This window comes from Pristiophorus japonicus, chromosome 7, assembly GCF_044704955.1.
Source record: "Pristiophorus japonicus isolate sPriJap1 chromosome 7, sPriJap1.hap1, whole genome shotgun sequence".
NCBI classification, from domain to species: Eukaryota; Metazoa; Chordata; class Chondrichthyes; family Pristiophoridae; genus Pristiophorus; species Pristiophorus japonicus.
This window is the reverse complement of record NC_091983.1, coordinates 88337855-88359415: the sequence shown is the minus strand read 5'-3', so window position 1 is coordinate 88359415 and position 21561 is coordinate 88337855. Positions and strand designations below refer to the sequence as shown.

Below are 21561 nucleotides of genomic sequence, written 5' to 3'. Positions count from 1 at the left end.
AGATATTCATCCATTCTTCATTTGTAGGAATGAATTATCAGTCAATAAAGATTGTATCGTGTGGAGTGCAAGAGTGGTTATGCCAAATAAATTCAGGTCCAAATTATTAGGAGACCTCCATGACCAGCACCTGGGAATGTGCTTGACCAAGAGTTTTGCACGTAGTTACTTATGGTGGCCAGGTCTTGATAAAGATATAGAGTACATCGTGAGTCAGTGTACGACATGTCAATCAGTAAGCAAGCAACCACCATCAGTACCATTGCAGCCATGGAAATGGCCTCCCGGGGTGTGGCAAATGCTACATATCGATTTTGCTGAGCTAGAAGGACAACAATTGTTCATTGTGATAGCCATTCAAAGTGGGTCAAGGTGTTTCCAATGTGGAAAATAACAAGTAAAACATTAGACATTTTGCGAAGTTTATTTTCTTCAGTTGGCCTCCCAGAAGAAATTCTTTCTGATAATGGACCACAATTTCGTTCAGAAGAATTTGCACAGTTCACGAGCAAAAATGGTGTGCAACATACCAAGGTTCCACCGTACCACCCTGTTTCGAATGGTGCAGCAGAGCACACTGTACAAATTGTAAAACGTGCCCTCATAAAACAGATGTTGGATCCAAATCCAAAGAAATGACATTTGTCATTGGATCACAAATTGGCTAATTTTCCAATTACGTATCGTAATACTCCTCATACAACTACTGGTAGCGTTGTTTCTCAAACGACAGCCACGAGCCAGATTCTCATTGTTAAAACCAAATTTGGCACAGTCCATGGAAGAGACATAATTAAGACGGAAAGAGAATCATGATAGAGGTAGAGTAAAAAAGAGAAGTGTGAAATTAAATCGGAAGCTGAGCGTGAAGGACCATCACCATAAATGGGTAAAGTGGTTACTCGGAAGAGTGGTGAAGATATGTGGTCCTCATACATATTTGGTCAAGATGTTTGATCATGTACAAGTTAGGTTTGTTCACTGATCATATTTTACCTACAGACATGGAAGGAGTTGAAGGGGGGAATGATTCAATTATTTCTGACTGATCAAATAGTTTTGATACACCAGTAGAATATCCTACATCTAATGCACTGGGAACAAATCCAAGAGAAAATCAAAATTTAAGTCTGAGTCCGAGTCAGGAAAACAAACCATCTGAAGTTAAGAGTGAATTCAAATGAAAATCAAGGACATCCCTTTGAGGAAAACTTTCCTCAGGATCAGCCTCGAATGAGTTTGAATTCGACACCATGTTTGGAAGGTTCTGTTCGAGAGTGCAGGTATCCTCTTCGAAACAGAAAACAAGTAATTAAGCTTAATTTGTAAATATGGCAAAGTAAGTCCAGATCCTTCGTTATGTATGATGATTTGTTATAAAACTTCATTAAGGAGGGAGAAGTGTAATATCTGTAGCTCAACACTGTGGACGTATTATGTTAGTGCAACAAGAGTGTTTAATAAAGTCACGTCACCTGAGAAGAAGCAGCTTTCTCTGTGTGTGTCCCAGAAAGCTGCTCCGTCTTGAAAGCTTGTGTGCTCTCTGTTTTTTGAGCACTGGTGGGGGTTCTGGAGTTGGGGTAAGAGTAAGACTGGTGAGACTCTTGGGGTTTGCTGTTACTCAAGACTGTAATTGGGGAATTTGGCTTTCAGTAGAACTCTGGGACTTGATTCATGAGTGCCTGGGGTGTGGCGGTAGTGAAGAGTGAAGTACATCTTGCAAAATGATTGCATGCGGAATAAAGAGACAAACACTAACTTTAAAATTGTTGAAGTTTCTCCCCCCACTCTTGACACTTCATTCTGATCGCCACATAAATTAAGCTACTGTTATAAATGCACCCCTCATCTGTATCTAGTTTTAGAACCTCAAGCAATTGGCCAAAGAACTTCACTTTCTCATTCTCCAATTCATATTTGGTAGATCAACCTATCACTGCCTATGATTTGATTGATGTTGTTTCTCCCTTCTTAATTTATTATCTGTTATTTCTACAGCTGGGGCATGGCAGTGAATGTATATTCCACCTCTGTGACAAGCGAAAATCTGAGCCGACATGACATGCTGTCATGGGTCAATGACTCCCTCCAGCTCAGCTACACCAAGATTGAACAACTATGCTCAGGTAATGAGATGGTTTACATGCAATTTTCGAATAAGTAGCATGCCTTGTTCTGATTTTCAGTTATAATGCTTTGTCTGGTCATTTGTATGGTAGAAATGTAAAATTAATCCTTAAAGCTCTGGGCATTATATTTGTCATACTTCGTGCCGATTTTTGAGTAAGAACTAAATCACAGTACATTTTGTCTAATTTACTGCTTTCCAATAATGCTGTCGAATTTAATTATAAACAAGAAAAAGCTAGAAAACAAATTTAAGGTGAATAAGTGTCACAGTGGGTTAAGCAGTATTTTCTCCTGTCAAAGCTGTGTTTAAATCATGTCTTGATACCTCTATCCAGTGGATGTAAAGATGCTAAAGTTAATTGAAGCTCAATCCACGTTCTAGGATGTGCAAGTCATAGCAATAAATTTACTGTGATTTGATAAATATCTCACAAGTGGGATACTGGTAACTCTTTGGAGTGTGAGCTTGAAGCACATTGTTGAGCAAGTAAAGAACTTTTTCCAGAGCCTCTATCTCACCACCATATGAAGGGGTCAAGAGCTGGACACACTATTCTAGATGAGGGTCTGACCATGGTCTTGTGCAGGACATTATGATGCTGTGTTTTATATTGAATCTTCCTAGCAATGCATCCTAGTACACTTGGCCTTTGTTGTAGCTTCTCTCATCGACCTTGAAAGACTCATGGGTCTTTGTTCCACTCAACAGACTTCAGTTCAGAGCCCAGCATGATATCTACAGGCTTGGCATTAGCCCTACACACATTATCATGATAAAGTGACCCCAGGCCAGATTCCTTTTACCTGTTTACTGTCTTTATTTCTCGCACTGTCATCTTGTATGACCTATGAAACTGCATACCTAGGTCTCGCTGCACCACTATATTTAAAATGCTTTTGTGCCTTGGGGACTGGGTTCACATCCAGGTAAGACTGCTGAGGTGAAAGTCACCTTTGCCTGCTGGCTATAGGGATTCTATGTAACATGAGTTTGGTCAGTCTGATTGCACTTTACATAGAATATACAACACAGAAACAGGCCATTCAGTCCAACCAGTCTGTGCTGCGCCTACGGTGTCCCTGATGACGACGTGTGCGGAAAGTGTATCCGCCTCCAGCTCCTGACGAACTGCGTTGCGGAACTGGAGCTGCGGGTGGATTCACTCTGGAGCATGCACGATGCTGAGAATGACGTGAATAGCGCGTTTAGTGAGTTGGTCTTACCGCAGGTAAAGGGTACACAGCCAGATAGGGAATGGAAGACCAACAAGAAGAGCAGTGCAAGGAAGGTAGTGCAGGGATCCTCTGCGGTCATCCCCCTGCAAAACAGATGCACCGCTTTGAGTACTGTTGAGGGGGATGACTTATCAGGGGGGAGCAGCACCAGCCAAGTTTATGGCACCATGGCTGGCTCTGCTGCACAGGAGGGCAGGAAAAAGAGTGGGAGAACGATAGGGGATTCAATTGTAAGGGGAATAGATAGACGTTTCTGCGGCCGCAACCGAGACTCGAGGATGGTATGTTGCCTCCCTGGTGCAAGGGTCAAGGATGTTCCGGAGCAGGTGCAGGACATTCTGAAAAGGGAGGGTGAACTGCCAGTTGTCGTGGTGCATATAGGTACCAATGACCTAGGTAAAAAAAAAACGAGATGAGGTCCTACAAGGCGAATTTAGGGAGCTAGGAGCTAAATTAAAAAGTTGGACCTCAAAAGTAGTAATCTCAGGATTGCTACCAGTGCCACATCCTAGTCAGAGTAGGAATCGCAGGATAGCTCAGATGAATACGTGGCTTGAGGAGTGGTGCAGAAGGGAGGGATTCAAATTCCTGGGACATTGGAACCGGTTCTGGGGGAGGTGGGACCAGTACAAACCGGACAGTCTGCATCTGGGCAGGACCGGAACCAATATCCTAGGGGGAGTGTTTGCTAGTGCTGTTGGGGAGGAGTTAAACTAATATGGCAGGGGGCTGGGAACCTATGCAGGGAGACAGAGGGAAATAAAAAGGAGGCAGAAGCAAATTATAGAAAGGAGAATAGTAAAAGTGGAGGGCAGAGAAACCCAAGGCAAAAAACAAAAAGAGCCATATTACAGCAAAATTCTAAAGAAGCAAAGTGTGTTTAAAAAAAAAAACAAGCCTGAAGACTCTGTGCCTCGAGGCGAGGAGTATTCGGAATAAGGTGGATGAATTAACTGCGCAGATAGCAGTTAACGGACACGATGTGATTGGCATCACGGAGACATGGCTCCAGGGCGACCAAGGCTGGGAACTCAACATCCAAGGGTATTCAGCATTTACGAAGGATCGACAGAAAAGAAAAGGAGGCGGGGTGGTGTTACTGGTTAAAGATGAAATCAATGCAATTGTAAGGAAGGACATTAGCCTGGATGATGTGGAATCAGTCTGGGTGGAGCTGCGGAATTCCAAAGGGCAGAAAACACTAGTGGGTGTTGTGCATAGACCACCAAATAGTAGTAGTGAGGTTGGGGACAGCATCAAACAAGAAATAAAGGATGTGTGCAATAAAGGTATAGCAGTAATCATGGACGACTTTAATCTACACATTGATTGGGCTAACATAACTGGTAGCAATGCGGTGGAGGAGGATTTCCTGGAGTGTATTAGGGATGGTTTTCTAGACCAATATGACGAGGAACCAGGGAGCTGGCCATCCTAGACCTAGAAGGGACTAATTAGCAATCTTATTGTGCAAAGCCCCTTGGGGAAAAGTGACCATAATATGGTAGAATTCCTTATTAAGATGGAGAGTGACAAAGTTAATTCAGAGACTAGGATCCTGAACTTAAGGAACGGTAACTTTGACGGTATGAGGTGTGAATTGGCTAGAATAGACTGGCAAATAATACTAAAAGGGTTGACGGTGGATAAGCAATGGCAAACATTTAAAGATCACATGGATGAACTTCAGCAAATGTACATCCCTGTCTTGAGTAAAAATAAAACTGGGAAGGTGGCTCAACCATGGCTAACAAAGGAAATTAAGGATAGTGTTAAAGCCAAGGAAGAGGCATATAAATTGGCTAGAAAAAGCAACAAACCTGAAGACTGGGAGAAATTTAGAATTCAACAGAGGAGGACTAAGGGTTTAATTAAGAGGGGAAAATTAGAGTACGAGAGGAAGCTTGCAGGGAATATAAAAACTGACTACAAAAGCTTCTATAAATATGTGAAGAGAAAAAGATTAGTAAAGACAAATGTAGGTCCCTTGCAGTCGAATTCAGGTGAAATTATAATGGGGAACAAAGAAATGGCAGACCAATTGAACCAATATTTCGGTTCTGTCTTCACGAAGGAAGATACAAATAACCTTTTGAAGGTACTAGGGGACAGTGGGTCTAGTGAGAAGGAGGAACTGAAGGATATCCTTCTTAGACGGGAAATTGTGTTGGGAAAATTGATGGGATTGAAGGCCGATAAATCCCTGGGGCCTGATAGTCTGCATCCCAGAGTGCTCAAGGAAGTGGCCCTAGAAATAGTGGATGCATTGGTGATCATTTTCCATCAGTCTATCGACTCTGGATCAGTTCCCATGGACTGGAGGGTAGCTAATGTAACACCGCTTTTTTAAAAAGGAGGGAGAGAGAAAACGGGTAATTATAGACCGGTTCGCTTGACATTAGTAGTGGGGAAAATGTTGGAATCGATCATGAAGGACAAAATAGCAGCGCATTTGGAAAGCAGTGACAGGATCGGTCCAAGTCAGCATGGATTTATGAAAGAGAAATCATGCTTGACGAATCTTCTGGAATTTTTTTGAGGATGTAACTAGCAGAGTGGACAAGGGAGAACTAGTGGATATGGTGTATTTGGACTTTCAGAAGGCTTTTGACAAGGTCCCGCACAAGAGATTGTTGTGCAAAATCAAAGCACTTGGTATTGGGGGTAATATACTGACGTGGATAGGGAACTGGTTGGCAGACAGGAAGCAGAGAGTCGGGATAAACTGGTCCTTTTCAGAATGGCAGGCAGTGACTCGTGGAGTGCTGCAGGGTTCAGTGCTGAGACCCCAGCTCTTTATAATATACATTAACGATTTGGATGAAGGAATAGAGTGCAATATCTCCAAGTTTGCAGATGACACTAAACTGGGTGGCGGTGTGAGCTGTGAGGAGGACGCTAAGTGGCTGCAGGGTGACTTGGACAGGTTAGGTGAGTGGGCAAATGCATTGCAGATGCAGTATAATGTGGATAAATGTGAGGTTATCCATTTTGGGGGCAAAAACACGAAGGCAGAATATTATCTGAATGGCGGCAGACTAGGAAAAGGGGAGGTGCAACGAGACCTGGGTGTCATGGTTCATCAGTCACAAAGTGGGAACGCAGGTACAGCAGGCAAAATGGTATGTTGACCTTCATAGCTAGGGGATTTGAATATAGAAGCAGGGAGGTCTTACTGCAGTTGTACAGAGCCTTAGTGAGGCCTCACCTGGAATATTGTGTTCAGTTTTCGTCTCCGAGTCTGAGGAAGGACGTTCTTGCTATTGAGGGAGTGCAGCGAAGGTTCACCAGACTGATTCCCGGGGATGGCTGGACTGTCATATGAGGAGAGACTGGATCAACTGGGCCTTTATTCACTGGCGTTTAGAAGGATGAGAGGGGATCTCATAGAAACATATAAGATTCTGACGGGACTGGACAGGTTAGATGCGGGAAGAATGTTCCCGATGTTGGCAAGTCTAGAACCAGGGGACATAGTCTTAGGATTAGGGGTAGGCCATTTAGGACTGAGATGAGGAGAAACTTCTTCACTCAGAGTTGTTGACCTGTGGAATTCCCTACCGCAGTTCACTGGATGTATTCAAGAGGAAGTTAGATATGGCCCCTACAGTTAAGGGGATCAAGGGGTATGGAGAGAAAGCAGGAAAGGGATACTGAAGGAATGATCAGCCATGATCTTATTGAATGGCGGTGCAGGCTATTGATATTGACTCTGACTTAGAGTCCTGTGTACGGCAATGCAGCGTGTGTGCTCAGTTGAGCAACGCACCCAGGGTGGCACCACTAAGTTTTGGTCCTGGCCCTCCAGACAATGGTCAAGGATCCATGTCGACTAAGCGAGCCCGTTCTCAGTAAAATGTTCCTGGTGGTGGTGGATGCTTTTTCAAAATGGATTGTATGTGAAATAATGCCGCGAAGCACCGCCACCATTGAAAGCCTGAGGGCCATGTTTGCCACCCACGGCCTGTCTGACATACTGGTCAGTGACAACGGGCCATGTTTCACCAGTGCCGAATTTAAAGAATTCATGACCCGCAATGGGATGAAACATGTCACCTCGGCCCCGTTTAAACCAGCCTCCAATGGGCAGGCAGAGCGGGCAGTGCAAACAATCAAACAGAGCGTCAAACGAGTCACAGAAGGCTCACTCCAAACCCGCCTGTCCCGAGTGCTGCTCAGCTACCGCACGAGATCCCACTCGCTCACAGGGGTGCCCCCGGCTGAGCTACTCATGAAAAAGACACGTAAAAGCAGACTCTCGCTGGTTCACCCCAACCTGCATGATCAGGTAGAGAGCAGGCGGCAGCAACAAAATGTAAACGATGGTCGCGCCACTGTATCACGGGAAATTGATCTGAATGACCCTGTGTATGTACTAAACTATGGACATGGTCCTAAGTGGATCGCGGACACGGTGATAGCTAAAGAAGGGAGTAGGGTGTATGTAGTCAAACTAGACAATGGACAAATTTGCAGAAAGCACCTGGACCAAACGAGGCTGCGGTTCACAGACTGCCCTGAACAACCCACAGCAGACACCACCTTTTTCAAGCCCACAACACACACCCAAAGGATCAACGACACCATCCCGGGCCAAGAAATTGAGCCCAACAGCCCAGCAAGGCCAGGCTCACCCAGCAGCCCTGCAGGGCCAACAACACGCCAGCCCAGCGATGGCACAGCCAACACACCAGAACAGACATTTGTACCGAGGCGGTCCACCAGGGAAAGAAAGGCTCCCGACTGCCTCACCTTGTAAATAGTTTTCACTTTGACTTTGGTGGGGAGTGATGTTGTGTATCTGTAAAGCATGCACTCCCATGTTCCGCCACCAGGGAGTGCATCCCCTGAAGTCCCAAGGGATTCCAGCATCCCTTGGGAGCACTGTATATAAGTCGGCCCCTAAGGCCTGTTCCTGACTCTGGAGTGTCTTAATAAAGACTGAGGTCACTGTTACTTTAACGTCCCTGTGTGCAGTCTCATCTGTGTTAGGAACACAATAAATTGAATGTAATATCTCCAAGTTTTCAGATGATACTAAACTGAGTGGCGGTGTTAGCTGTGAAGAGAATGCTAAGAGGCTGCAGGGTGACTTGGACAGGTTCGATGAGTGGACAAATGCATGGCAGATGCAATATAATGTGGATAAATGTGAGGTTATCCACTTTGATGGCAAAAACAGGAAGACAGAATATTATCTGAATGGCGACAGATTAGGAAAAAGGAGAGGTGCAACGAGACCTGGGTGTCATGGTACATCAGTCATTGAAGTTTGGCATGCAGGTACAGCAGGTGGTGAAGAAGGCAAATGGCATGTTGGCCTTCATAGCGAGAGGATTTGAGTATAGGAGCAGGGAGGTCTTACTGCAGTTGTAACAGAGCCTTGGTGAGGCCACACCTTGAATATTGTGTTCAGTTTTGGTCTCCTAATCTGAGGAAGGACGTTCTTGCTATGGAGGGAGTACAGCGAACGTTCACCAGACTGATTCCAGGGATGACAGGACTGACCAATGAGGAGAGACTGGATCAACTGGGCTTGTATCCACTGGAGTTTAGAAGAATGAGAGGGGACCTTATAGAAACATATAAAATTCTGACTGGATTGGACAGGTTAGAGGCAGGAAGAAAGTTCCCATTGTTGGGGAGTTCCAGAACCAGGGGACACAGTCTAAGGATAAGGGCTAAGTTATTTAGGACTGAGATGAGGAGAAACTTCTTCATTCAGAGAGTTGTTACCCTGTGGAATTATCTACCGCAGAAAGTTGTTGAGGCCAGTTCGTTAAATATATTCAAAAGGGAGTTAGATATGGCCCTTACGATCAAGGGGTATGGAAAGAAAGTAGGAAAAGGGTACTGAGGTTGAATGATCAGCCATGATCTTATTGAATGGCGGTGCAGGCTCGAAGGGCCGAATGGGCTGCTCCTGCACCTAATTTCTATAGGCCCAAGTTTCCACACGCGCCTAGAACTCGCAGTCCCGACCTGGATGCCCGTTTTTCGCGCCACAAAGTGCGCCTAAAAAAATCCTCGGTATTCTCCACCTACTTGCAGGTCCTCTGGCCCTCGGCGCAGTCAGCACGAGCTGTGGGGGGGTGGAGCCAGGTCCCTGCGCTGAAAACAGTGCCGGGACCTCTGCACATGCGCGCTACAGTCGGCACGCAAGTGCAGTAGCTCCAGGCGCCGAACTGTGTGGGAGGGGCCCGAAGCACGCAGCCCCTAGCCCTGGCCGAATGGCCTCACTGGGGCTGTGAATATAAGGCTCCTCCCACGGCCAGCTCCTGCTCCCCCCCCCCGACCAGACCCGACACCCGCTCCCCGCCGCCTCTGGACCAGACCCGACACCCGCTCCCCGCCCCCCCCCCCCCCCCCCCCCGCCTCCCGACCAGACCCGACACCCGCCTCCCGACCAGACCCGACACCCGCTCCCCGCCGCCTCTGGACCAGACCCGACACCCGCTCCCCGCCCCCCCCCGCCTCCCGACCAGACCCGACACCCGCTCCCCGCCGCCTCTGGACCAGACCCGACACCCGCTCCCCGCCCCCCCCCCCCCCCCCCGCCTCCCGACCAGACCCGACACCCGCTCCCCGCCGCCTCTGGACCAGACCCGACACCCGCCCCCCGCCTCTGGACCAGACCCGACACCCGCTCCCCCCCCCCCCCCCCCCGCCTCCCAACCAGACCCGACACCCGCTCCCCGCCGCCTCTGGACCAGACCCGACACCCGCTCCCCGCCCCCCCCCCCCCCCGCCTCCCGACCAGACCCGACACCCGCTCCCCGCCGCCTCTGGACCAGACCCGACACCCGCCCCCCGCCTCTGGACCAGACCCGACACCCGCCCCCCGCCTCTGGACCAGACCCGACACCCGCTCCCCGCCCCCCCCCCCCCCCCCCCCCGCCTCCCCCCCCCCCGCCTCCCGACCAGACCCGACACCCGCCCCCCGCCTCCGGACCAGACCCGACACCAGCTCCCCTCCCACCCCGCCTCCGGACCAGACTCGACACCCGCTCCCCGCCGCCTCTGGACCAGACCCGACACCCGCTCCCCTCCCACCCCGCCCCCCGCCTCCGGACCAGACCCGACACCCGTTCCCCCCCCCCCCCCCGCCTCCGGACCAGACCCGACACCCGCCCCCCCCCCCGACTGACTGGACCCGACCCGCGCTCCTGTTCCCGCTCCCCGCCCCCCCCAACTGGACCCAACCCGACCCGCGCTCCCGACCTCCCCTCCCCCCCCCCCCCCCCCCCACTGGACCCGACCCGACTCCAGCTCCCGGACTGGATCTGATCCGACCTGACCTCCCCCTCCCCTCCCCTTTCCCCCCCCCCCCCCCTCTCTCTGTCTCCCTCCCTCTCTCTCTCTCTCTCTCTCTCTCTCTCTCTCTCTCTCTCTCTCTCTCTCTCTCTCTCCTCCCCCCCCGAACCGACCCGAACAGAACCGACCCGACCCGACCCGACCCAACGCCACCTACCTGTAAATCTGGTGCTGGGGACTGGCCCTGCCCGAAGTCTCGGGCCGGCCCGTTCAGCCTTCGGTCCCGAAAGGCCTGCCTGAAGCACTTTCACACAGGTAGGAAGATGGTTTATTTAATCTTTTCTTTGCTTATAAATGTTTATTCAGGTTGGATTTATTTGTATAATATTTGTATAAGTATAAATAAGGATTTATTATAGAATTTAATGACTTCCCTTCCCCACCCCGTTCTGGACGCCTTCCCCACCCCGTTCTGGACGCCTAATTTGTAACCTGCGCCTGATTTTTTAATGTGTAGAACAGGTTTTTTCAGTTCTACAAAAATCTTCACTTGCTCCATTCTACTTTAGTTTGGAGTACGTTTTCACTGTGGAAACTTTCAAATCAGGCGTCAGTGGCCGGACACGCCCCTTTTGAAGAAAAGATTCTGTTCCAAAGTAGAACTGTTCTACCTGACTAGAACTGCAGAAAAAAAAAATGTGGAGAATTGCGATTTCTAAGATAGTCCATTCTCTACCAGTTGCTCCTAAAAATCAGGCGCAAGTCATGTGGAAACTTGGGCCCATAGTTTCTATGTTTCTAGGCTCGAAGGGCCAAATGGCCTACTCCTGCACCTATTTTTCTATGTTTCTCTGCAAGATATATTGAGGATGTGGGGATCGATATCACTACCTCTTGCATACTCAGCAAGAACACTACCATTTGAGCTAATCCCCCAGATAAAGCTCAACTTCTTAATAGCTATGAGCCACAGCACAAAAGTACCCTAATTTCAAATGATTGGCCATCTCCAAGTACAAGAGTTGCTCTTCTGAGCTTGTGCCTAGAACAGAGTACAGTAGTATTTTACTTGCATTGTTACAGATGACCTGAGAGTTCTTGATGCCCACACTTGGTCCCCTGAAATGGAAAATGTTCCATCCCATAAAAAAGGAATTTTACAATTAAATTGTGGCACCTCCACGACAACTCACAGCTGAAATCACCTAACTGGCCTTTCTTAACTTGGGATCTTTCTGATGCATTTAGCTTGGCTTATATCAGTTAACCCAACAGGCAGCTTTTTGGGGGATTTACCTGATAAAATTGTGCTTATACCCAACCATGCAGTGATAACTTACTGCCACAAGATGGCAATCATACAGTTTGTAAGCCATGCACAGTGGTGTACTATTTCCACAAAGCTTGTTGGAAGGTTTTGGTGGATCTGAGCAGTCAGCTTGAGTTGGCCATTGGCACTAGTTTCTGGCATCACACACACTTATTTTTCTTCTCCTTCAGTACTTGTTGCTCTGACACAATTTTACCTGAGTAATTCAAAAGCGGTGTAAATGTGATCAGCTATAAATGACGCTGCAGAGTGTATAAGCACAGGCATTCTGCTTGCCTGCATAGGTGTAATGACGGATTTAGTGCAGAAAAGACCCTCACAAGCTAGCTGAGTTGGAACTTATTCAGTCAGTCCTGAAAGCCAAGCAACAGTCTTTGCTGTTACCCTCTCCCCTTTCCTCTTGTTGACAAAAAAACAGCAAGGGGAACACCACAGACATAGAAAATAGGTGCAGGGGTAGGCCATTCGGCCCTTCACCATTCAATATGATCATGGCTGATCATGCAACTTCAGTACCCCATTCCTGCTTTCTCTCCCTATCCCTTGATCCCTTTAGCTGTAAGGGTCACATCTAACTTCCTTTTGAATATATCTAACGAACTGGGCTCAACAACTTTCTGTGGTGGAGCATTCCACAGGCTCACAACTCTCTGAAGAAGTTTCTCCTCATCTCAGTCCTAAATGGCTTACCCCTTATCCTTAGACTGTGGAGGCCGGCAGCAAATCCCCTTTCAGGGCGGGCTGTCCGTGAAAGCCTCATCAGACTCCAATTTGAGTGAATGAAACCCCAGATTCCTGTTGCTCACAACATCCCCGTCTTACCATCCCTCCGTCACGGAACATCACAGCATCCACCTCGGCACAAAGCTGAAATGAGAGCCACCACAAAAAAAAACCATTCCAGACAAAATTAATAAATTTGTAAGTATTCAATCAATGATACAATATGAACTAATCACCCTTGTACAGTGCCTTAGTTCCCATTGTTCATGTGCCGTTTCCAACTCTAGTGCTCCTACGCAGTGCTCCCCCAGGGCTGGTGCAAGGCTGGTTGGTCTCACCATGTTCAAATTCCGCATCGGTACCACGCTTTAAACTCCGCACAATGCCAGTTCCTGAGCTGATGTCGGCGAGTATCCGATGCAATGGCGATGTGTCTCCTTCATCTCCATGTCGTCGAGGTCAGGCTGGCCTGCTAGCAGTTCTTGGTTCTCTGACAGCAGAAAGGCACAAGAGTCGGGTCGAGTTGTGGTGAGGGGAGTGTGTGGCAGCGGGGGGGAGGGGGGTGCGGAAAGCAAGATATCCATGTATACACGATTAGCAACTTGTAAGTGAGTATTGTATTGGGTCTGTGGTAGATCCGTTGGTAAGAATCACGATAAGAACCCCACCACACAGTACTGCTCCCCGATTATCAAGATCCATGACCTTGGACAATGTGGACCACTTCCCATACCATGGGAGCCTACTATCAGCAAGGACAGTCAACAATGACACAGTCCAACAGCGCTCCAGTGTGCCAGTGCAGCCTTTGGCTGCCTGAGGAAAAGAGTGTTCAAAGATCAGGAACTCAAACCCAGCACCAAGATCATGGTCTCCAGATCATGGGAATAGCATAAGGCGAAGTATTTCACAATACAGTTTGTGTCCTTGGATTGGAATATTGCAAATGTCAGTCCATTGTTTAAGAAGATGGGGAAGTAGAAACCAAGGCCCCAAGTTTCCACATGATTTGCTCCTGATTTTTAGGAGCAACTGGTGTAGAACGGAGTATCTTAGAAATCGGAATTCTCGTCATTTAGTTTGCTCCAGTTCTAGTCAGTTAGAACAGTTTCACTTTGGAACAGAATTTTTTTTTCAAAAGGGGGTGTGTCTGGCCACTTACGCCTGATTTCAAAGTTTCGTAAGTGAAAACTTACTCCAAACTAACTGAGAATGGAGTAAGTGAAGATTTTTGTACGCTCGAAAAAACCTTGTCTACACTTTAGAAAATCAGGCATAGGTTACAAATCAGGCGTAGGGAATGGTGGGGGGGGTGTTTAAAGGGAAGTTTACAAACATTAAACACTTCAGTTTTACAAATAAAGAGCCATCATCAATAATAAATGATAAATACATCAATAAATCAACCAATAAATCAATCAAAAAAAATTAATAAGAAATACTTTTTTAAAAAAAATCAATAAATAAAACATTTTCTACTTACCGACTGCAGCACCAGGAGCCCTCCAACAGCGTGCTGGGATGCCCCCCTCAGTGTGTCTCTGTCAGTGTCTCTATCTCTCTGTCTGTCTGTGTGTCTCTCATTCCCTGTCTGTCAGTCTCTCATTCCCTGTCTGTCAGTGTCTGTGTTTCTGATAGCAAGGGGAGGGGACGGGATGGGGGAGAAGGGGACGGGATGGGGGAGAAGGGGACGGGATGGGGGAGAAGGGGACGGGATGGGGGAGAAGGGGACGGGATGGGGGAGAAGGGGACGGGATGGGGGAGAAGGGGACGGGATGGGGGAGAAGGGGACGGGATGGGGGAGAAGGGGACGGGATGGGGGAGAAGGGGACGGGATGGGGGAGAAGGGGACGGGATGGGGGAGAAGGGGGAGGGATGGGGGAGGGATGGGGGAGGAAAAGGAGATGGGGGGAGGAAAAGGAGATGGGGGGGAAAAGGAGATGGGGGGGGGAAAAGGAGATGGGGGGGGGAAAAGGAGATGGGGGGGGGAAAAGAGATCGGAGGGGGTGGGGGGGAAGGAGAAGGGGGAGGGTGGCTGAACGGGCCGGGCCCGAGACTTCGGGCAGGGCCCGTCCCCAGCACCAGATTTACAGGTAGGTGGCGTTGGGTCGGGTCGGGGGGGTGGTGGGAGGGAGGTCGGTTCGGGTCGGGGGGAGGGAGGTCAGGTTGGATCCAGTCTGGAGGGGGGGGAGCGGGTGTCGGGTCCGGTCCGGGAGCAGGGGGTGGGGGGGCGGGACGGGAAGCGGGAGTCGAGTCGGGTCGGGAGGAAGCAGAAGCTGGCCATGGGAGGAGCCTTATTCACGCAGCCCCAGTGAGGCCATTCGGCCAGGACTAGAGGCTGCGAGCTTCGGGCCCCTCCCACACAGTTTCGGGCGCCTGGAGCTACTGCACTGTCGCGCGCATGTGCAGAGGTCCCGGCACTGTTTTCAGCGCAGGGACCTGGCTCCGCCCCCTACAGCTCCTGCTGCGCTGCGCCGAGGGCCAGAGGACCTGCAGGGAGGTGGAGAATACGGAGGGTTTTTTTTAGGCGCACTTTGTGGCGCGAAAAACGGGCGTTCAGGTCGGGACTGCGCCGTTCTCGGCGCGGCTCGAAATTTGGGCCCCAAAAAACTACAGCCCAGTCAGTTTAACATCAGTTGTGAGGAAGTTACTGGAATCAGTAGAATTCAGTGAGTGAGGGTCAGTCCATTGAACAGACTCTCTAAGAAGATGGTGGAAGCAGTTAGAATTAATTAATTTAAATGCAAATAAGATAGATTTATTTCAGAAAATAAGATTTTGGGATACTGTATGATAAATTTGAGAGATTGGTGTGGAATTTGCAGTCAGAAGCGGATGCCTCCGACCTTCAAAAAATCTATGAACTTACCTGGTGGTCCGGGAGATTCGGTGACATGCGGTCCTGGGGGTCTACGTGTAGGCCTGCGTAGAGGCCCACGTATTCCAGGAGCGCATGCTGTTAGCAAGCGCCCCTGTGATCACGTGGGCTGGCCCAACCAATGAAAGTAGGGGGATTCCTATCTATAACAATAATGGTCAGTTTTTGTCTGTCCTGGGGCAGGGCCTGAGACTGGGAGCACATGGTACAGACTGAGTGACAATTGCACCGACCAATAGGCGATCAAGGCCCGCCCGGCCTCGCAACCAATCGAATTTTAAAAGTTTGATTGACGCTGGGTCTGCTTCAATGAGGAGGCAGCAGTGAATGTTGCTGCTCCAGTGTCGCGGGGCCTCCCTGAGGCATTGCTGTGGAACCGAGAGGTGCGGGGGGGGGGGGAGGGGGTTCAGAAAAGAGGTTGGGGAAAAGAGGTGGGGGCAGTGGGAAGGGGAGATGGAGATGGAGAGGGAGGGAGGGAGGACATCAGGGATAATCCGGTAGATGATGATGATGATAACCATCGAAATAAGCATGTTGCAATAAAGATACTAGCTTGACCACAAATATTTTGCGTGTCTCTGCTAGTTCATACTTAATAGGGTAGTCAAGATAAAGAGATCTGTTAATTATAGCATCATAGAATGTTATAGAACAGAAACAAGCCATTTGGCCTATCAAGTTTAATAGAGAGTAGAGTATGAATGGGAATACACCCAAAATACACGAACATTGTAAATAAATTTAAAAAACACATTACATATTTAAAATTAATTAAAAATACATTAATTGTAATATTTTTGTGGGGGGGGGGGGGGAGTGGAATTGTTTTAACAGGTCTATAAATAAACTTATCTTAATGGACAGGGTTTTTAATATATAAATAAGCAAAAAAAATTATTTTTCTATTTTTTTTTAAACTCTTGCGCTGGTAAAAGCAGGCGCAAGAATTTCAAGGGCATTCGCTGGGCAGAAGTTGGGCGAATAGCCCAACTTTCCGCCAGCGAATGCCCATTTCTGTCGGATTCGTACGATCTGTCGAGGATTCTTGACAGATTGTAAGTTCCGAGTTTCAGTGCATATGCAGTGCATGCCTAAACCTGGAACTTGCCCCTAAGGGCCTGTGTGCACTTTGTACGTGCCCGTAGGGGCAGCAAATTCAGCCCCATTATGTGGTAAATGGGAGGAACCCAGTTGGCTTTGCACCTTTGGGTTCCCAAAGCTTTCTACCATTGGGTGTTTTCCTCGTGTCCTGACTAGGTCTGTTATAGACTAATTGGAGGTTAGTTGCTATGATTAGTCAACAACTCCATTATTGTATCATGCAACTACCAGGCAGGCAGGTAGGAATATACGAACATAGGAACAGGTGTAGGCCATTTAGCCCCGCGAGCATTCAATGAGATTATGCTTGTGACCTAATTCCATATTCCCATATCCCTTAGTATCTTTGGTTATCAAAACGCTAATTTTTAGACTCTGCCCCCTAGTCCTAGAATCTCCAACCAATGGAAATAGTTTGTCTATCTACCCTATCTGTTTCGCTTTTTGGGCTGGATTTTCGGATGCTTTGCGACCAGGTTTTTGCCGCATTTTGACCCTCTGCAGCGAAAACCCGGGCGCGATCTTCGGTTCCTTGTTTGCAGCGGTGCTTAGAAGCACCACTGGGGAGAGTTGCGGCTGATGTGTAACAACGCGGACTGCGTTACTATCCGAGCTTCAGCACTTACCCGACCCGTACGCTGCGCCCAGAACATCGACAGGTAAAACCTTTCCAGCCCTGCCAGCAGCAGTAAGCTGGAAAACCTGCAAAAAGGGTAAGTTAAAGTTTTTTTTTTTTTGCAACGATTTGTTAGCTATAAGGGTCTTGGTAATGTTGTTTGAATGTTTTTTTGAATTTTTTTTCCCCCTCCCAAGGCCCCTCTCGCAGCGCTCCCGGCCCCGCAAAAGTTGCCGAGGATCGCGTTTTGCCCCCCTGGCGCAGACCCCAAAGGCCGAAAGTTTGGCTTAAATCGGTAACACAGCGAAAATCAAAATTTTCATGTATTGCTTACATTTTCACCCAAAAACGGAGAGAAACAAAAATCCAGCCCAATATTATCTTGAAAACTTTGATCAGATCACCCCTTAACCTTCTAAATTCTAGGGAATACAACCCTAATTTTTGTAATCTCTCCTCGTAACTTAACCCTTGAAGTCTGGGTATCATTCTGGTATGCTGCACTCCCTCCAAGACCAATATATTCTTCCTAAGGTGAGGTGCCCAGAACTGCTCTCAGTACTCCAGATGTGGTCTAAATAGGGCTTTGTTTTGCTGCAGCATAACTTCTACCCCCTTGTATTCTAGTCCTCTAGATATAAAGGCCAGCATTTCATTAGTCTTTCTGTTTATTTTCTGTACCTGTTCATTACATTTTAATGATCTAAGTACCTTGCCCTGTTATTAGCTTTTCACCATTTAGAAAGTACCCTGTTCTATCCTTTTCAGGACCAGAGTGGACGACCTGACATTTGCCTACATTGAAATCCATTTGCCACAGTTTTGCCCATTTACTTAGAGCAGCGTGGAGGCCCCAACCTGCGTGAGGACACCAGCGGCAGGATGGGGCCATAAAAGGAACGGAAGTGCGGCGACTCGGGAGCAACATGGAGGCCCCGACCTGCATGAGAACACCAGCGGCAGGTCGGGGCTATAAAAGGAGCGGCGTGGAGGCATACTACTTCACGGAGCAGCGCGAGTTGGTGCGGGAGGGCGATGTCAGCGAAGAGTGACGTTATCAAGGTCCAGGTCGGTGATTGGAGCGTGGGCAGATACAGCAGGAGCGGTGAAGGAATGTGGAGGGACATGATCGAGGCCCAGGAGAGGCGTGAGTTCGGGGCCAGGGGCCCAGGGGCAGCACGGGCCAGCCCACACTGCGATAGGTGTGCGCACTAGGTCCATGCAGCAGAGCAGGTCTCCAGTCGTCTTGGATAGCCCTTGCCACTGGACCAAGACCTAGCTCTGTCAAGCCCGTGTGGTGGCTGGTGTGCAATGGCCACCACACGTTAAAATAATCCACGCACAGGCATCTTCCACCCTTCAGGATGTCGTTCAGGAGCTGGAATATTAGGTCCTTCATTGAAACACCTGTGAACTCATCCTTTTTTGGGGTGGAAGCAAGTCACCCTCGTTTCGAGGGACTGCCTATGAATGAAGTCTGTTGATACCCCTTTGTAATTTTATGCTTTCACCTACACTGCCTGCAATGCTGCCTACCTTTGTGTCATTGGCAAATTTGGATATAAGACTTCCCATGCCATTATCTAAGTCGTTAATAAATACTGTGAATAGTTGAGGCCTTAACAAAGATCCCTGCGGGATACCACTCGTCACATCCTGCCAATTTGAGTACCTACCCATTATCTCTACTGTCTGTCTCTTGCCACTCAGGCAATTTCCTAATCAGGTCAATAATTTGCCCTCAATTCTATGGGCTGCTACTTTAGTTAACAGTCTCGTATGTGGGACTTTCAAATGCCTTCTGAAAGTCCATTCAAATAACATCCATAGACATTCCCCTATTCACTACTTTAGTCACCTCCTCAAAAAATTCAATCAGGTTTGTCAGGCATGACCTTCCTTTCACACATCCATGATAGATCTCATCACTGAAAATGTTTGAAGTGTTCAGTCACCCTATCTTTAATTATAGGCTCTAGCAATTTCCCAACAACAGATGTTAGGCTAACTGGTCTATAATTTTCTGGTTTCCCTCTCTTGCCATTTTTAAATAGAGGAGTGGCATGCGCAATTTTCCAATCTACAGGAACGGTTAGTGAATCCAAGAGAACTTTGGAAGATTATAGTTCGGGTATCTGCAATGTGCTCTCTTATTTCCTTTAAAACCTTGGGATGGAAACTATCTGTCCTGGGGATTTGTCACTCTTTAGTGCCATTATTTTCTTCATTACGATTATTTTAAGTTACATTAATTTTATTGAGTCCCTAATTCAATATTAGTTTCCTTGGGATTTCTGGCATGCTATTCTCTTCCTCTACTGTAAATACTGACACAATGGGCCCAAGTTTCCACACGCGCCTAGAACGGCGCAGTCCCGACCTAGACGCCTGTTTTTCGCGCCACAAAATGCGCCTAAAAGAATCCTCGGTATTCTCCACCTACCTGCAGGTCCTCTGGCCCTCGGCGCAGCCAGCATGAGCTGTGGGGGGGTGGAGCCAGGTCCCTGCGCTGAAAACAGTGCCGGGACCTCTGCTCATGCGCGCTACAGTGGGCACGCAAGGGCAGTAGCTCCAGGCGCCGAACTGTGTGGGAGGGGCCCGGAGCACGCAGCCCCTAGCCCTGGCTGAATGGCCTCACTGGGGCTGCGTGAATAAGGCTCCTCCCACGGCCAGCTCCTGCTCCCCCCCCCGACCAGACCCGACACTCGCTCCCCGCCCCCCCCCTGCCTCCGGACCAGACCGACACCCGCTCCCCCCCCCCCTGCCTCCGGACCAGACCCGACACCCCCCCCCCCCCCGACTGACCCGTCCCGACACCCGCTCCTGTTCCAGCTCCGCCCCCCCCCCCCCCCCCCCCGCCCGGCTGGACCCGACCCGACCCGCGCTCCTGTTCCCGCTCCCCGCCCCCCCCGACTGGACCCGACCCACGCTCCTGTTCCCGCTCCCCGACTGGACCCGACCCGACCCGACCCGCGCTCCTGTTCCCACTCCCCGACTGGACCCGACCCGCGCTCCTGTTCCCGCTCCCCGCCCCCCCAACTGGACCCGACCCGACCCGCGCTCCTGTTCCCGCTCCCCGCCTCCCCAACTGGACCCGACCCGACCCGCGCTCCTGTTCCCGCTCCCCCGACTGGACCCGACCCGACCAGCACTCCTGTTCCCGCTCCCCCGACTGGACCCGACCCGACCCGCGCTCCTGTTCTGGCTCCCCGCCCACCCGACCCGACCCGACCCCCGCTCCCGGACTGGATCTGACCTGACCACCCCCCCCCTCCCTCCCTCCCTCTCTCTGTCTCCCTCCCCCCTCTCTCTCTCCCTCCCCCCTCTCTCTCACCCCCTCCCCGCCTCTCCCTCCCCCCCGACCCGAACCGAACCTCCCCGACCCGACCCAACCCAACGCCACCTACCTGTAAATCTGGTGCTGGGGACGGGCCCTGCCCGAAGTCTCGGGCCGGCCCGTTCAGCCTTCGGTCCTGAAAGGCCTGCCTGAAGCACTTTCACACAGGTAGGAAGATGGTTTATTTAATCTTTTCTTTGCTTATAACTGTTTATTCAGGTTGGATTTATTTGTATAAGTATAAATAAGGATTTATTATAGAATTTAATGACTTCCCTTCCCCCCACCCCCCCTCCCCCACCTCGTTCTGGACGCCTAATTTGTAACCTGCACCTGATTTTTTTAATGTGTAGAACAGGTTTTTTCAGTTCTACAAAAATCTTCACTTGCTCCATTCTACTTTAGTTTGGAGTACGTTTTCACTGTGGAAACTTTCAAATCAGGCGTCAGTGGCCGGACACGCCCCCTTTTGAAGAAAAGATTCTGATCCAACGTAGAACTGTTCTACCTGACTAGAACTGCAGAAAAAAAAATGTGGAGAATTGCGATTTCTAAGATAGTCCGTTCTCCACCAGTTGCTCCTAAAACTCAGGCGCAAGTCATGTGGAAACTTGGGCCCAATGTTCTTACCATTGACAGCATTACAGCTTTCAGTTTCTAAGGGGCCAACATTGCTCCTGACTACCCTCTTTTTCCAAACATAATTATAAAAATTCTGCGTTGATTTTGATATCCCTTGCAAGCTTGTTTTCATATTCCCTTTTTGTAGCTATTACTGTCTGTTTTGTAACCCTTTGCTGTTCTTTGTATCATTCCTATTTGCTAGGATCTGTGCTATATTTTGCATTTTTGTATGCTTTTCTTTTAATTTTATGCTGTCCCTCACCTCTTTAGTCGTCCATGGCTTTTTTTTTGGCAAGTAGAGTTCTTGCCTCTCGGGTATAAACTGGTTCTGT

The 21561-nt window shown here is 49.0% G+C and overlaps 1 protein-coding gene across 4 annotated transcripts in view; it reads left to right on the top strand.

Annotated features, from left to right (window-relative positions):
- The window catches only part of LOC139267186 (microtubule-associated protein RP/EB family member 3-like), a 124363-nt gene that overhangs the window by 50829 nt on the left and 51973 nt on the right, over positions 1-21561 (top strand). For all 4 annotated transcript variants that reach the window (XM_070885115.1, XM_070885117.1, XM_070885114.1 and 1 more), the window contains one exon: positions 1999-2126. In XM_070885115.1, coding sequence (XP_070741216.1) covers positions 2006-2126 — 121 coding nt within the window. In that variant the 5' untranslated portion in view covers positions 1999-2005. The remainder of the gene's footprint in view (positions 1-1998; positions 2127-21561) is intronic.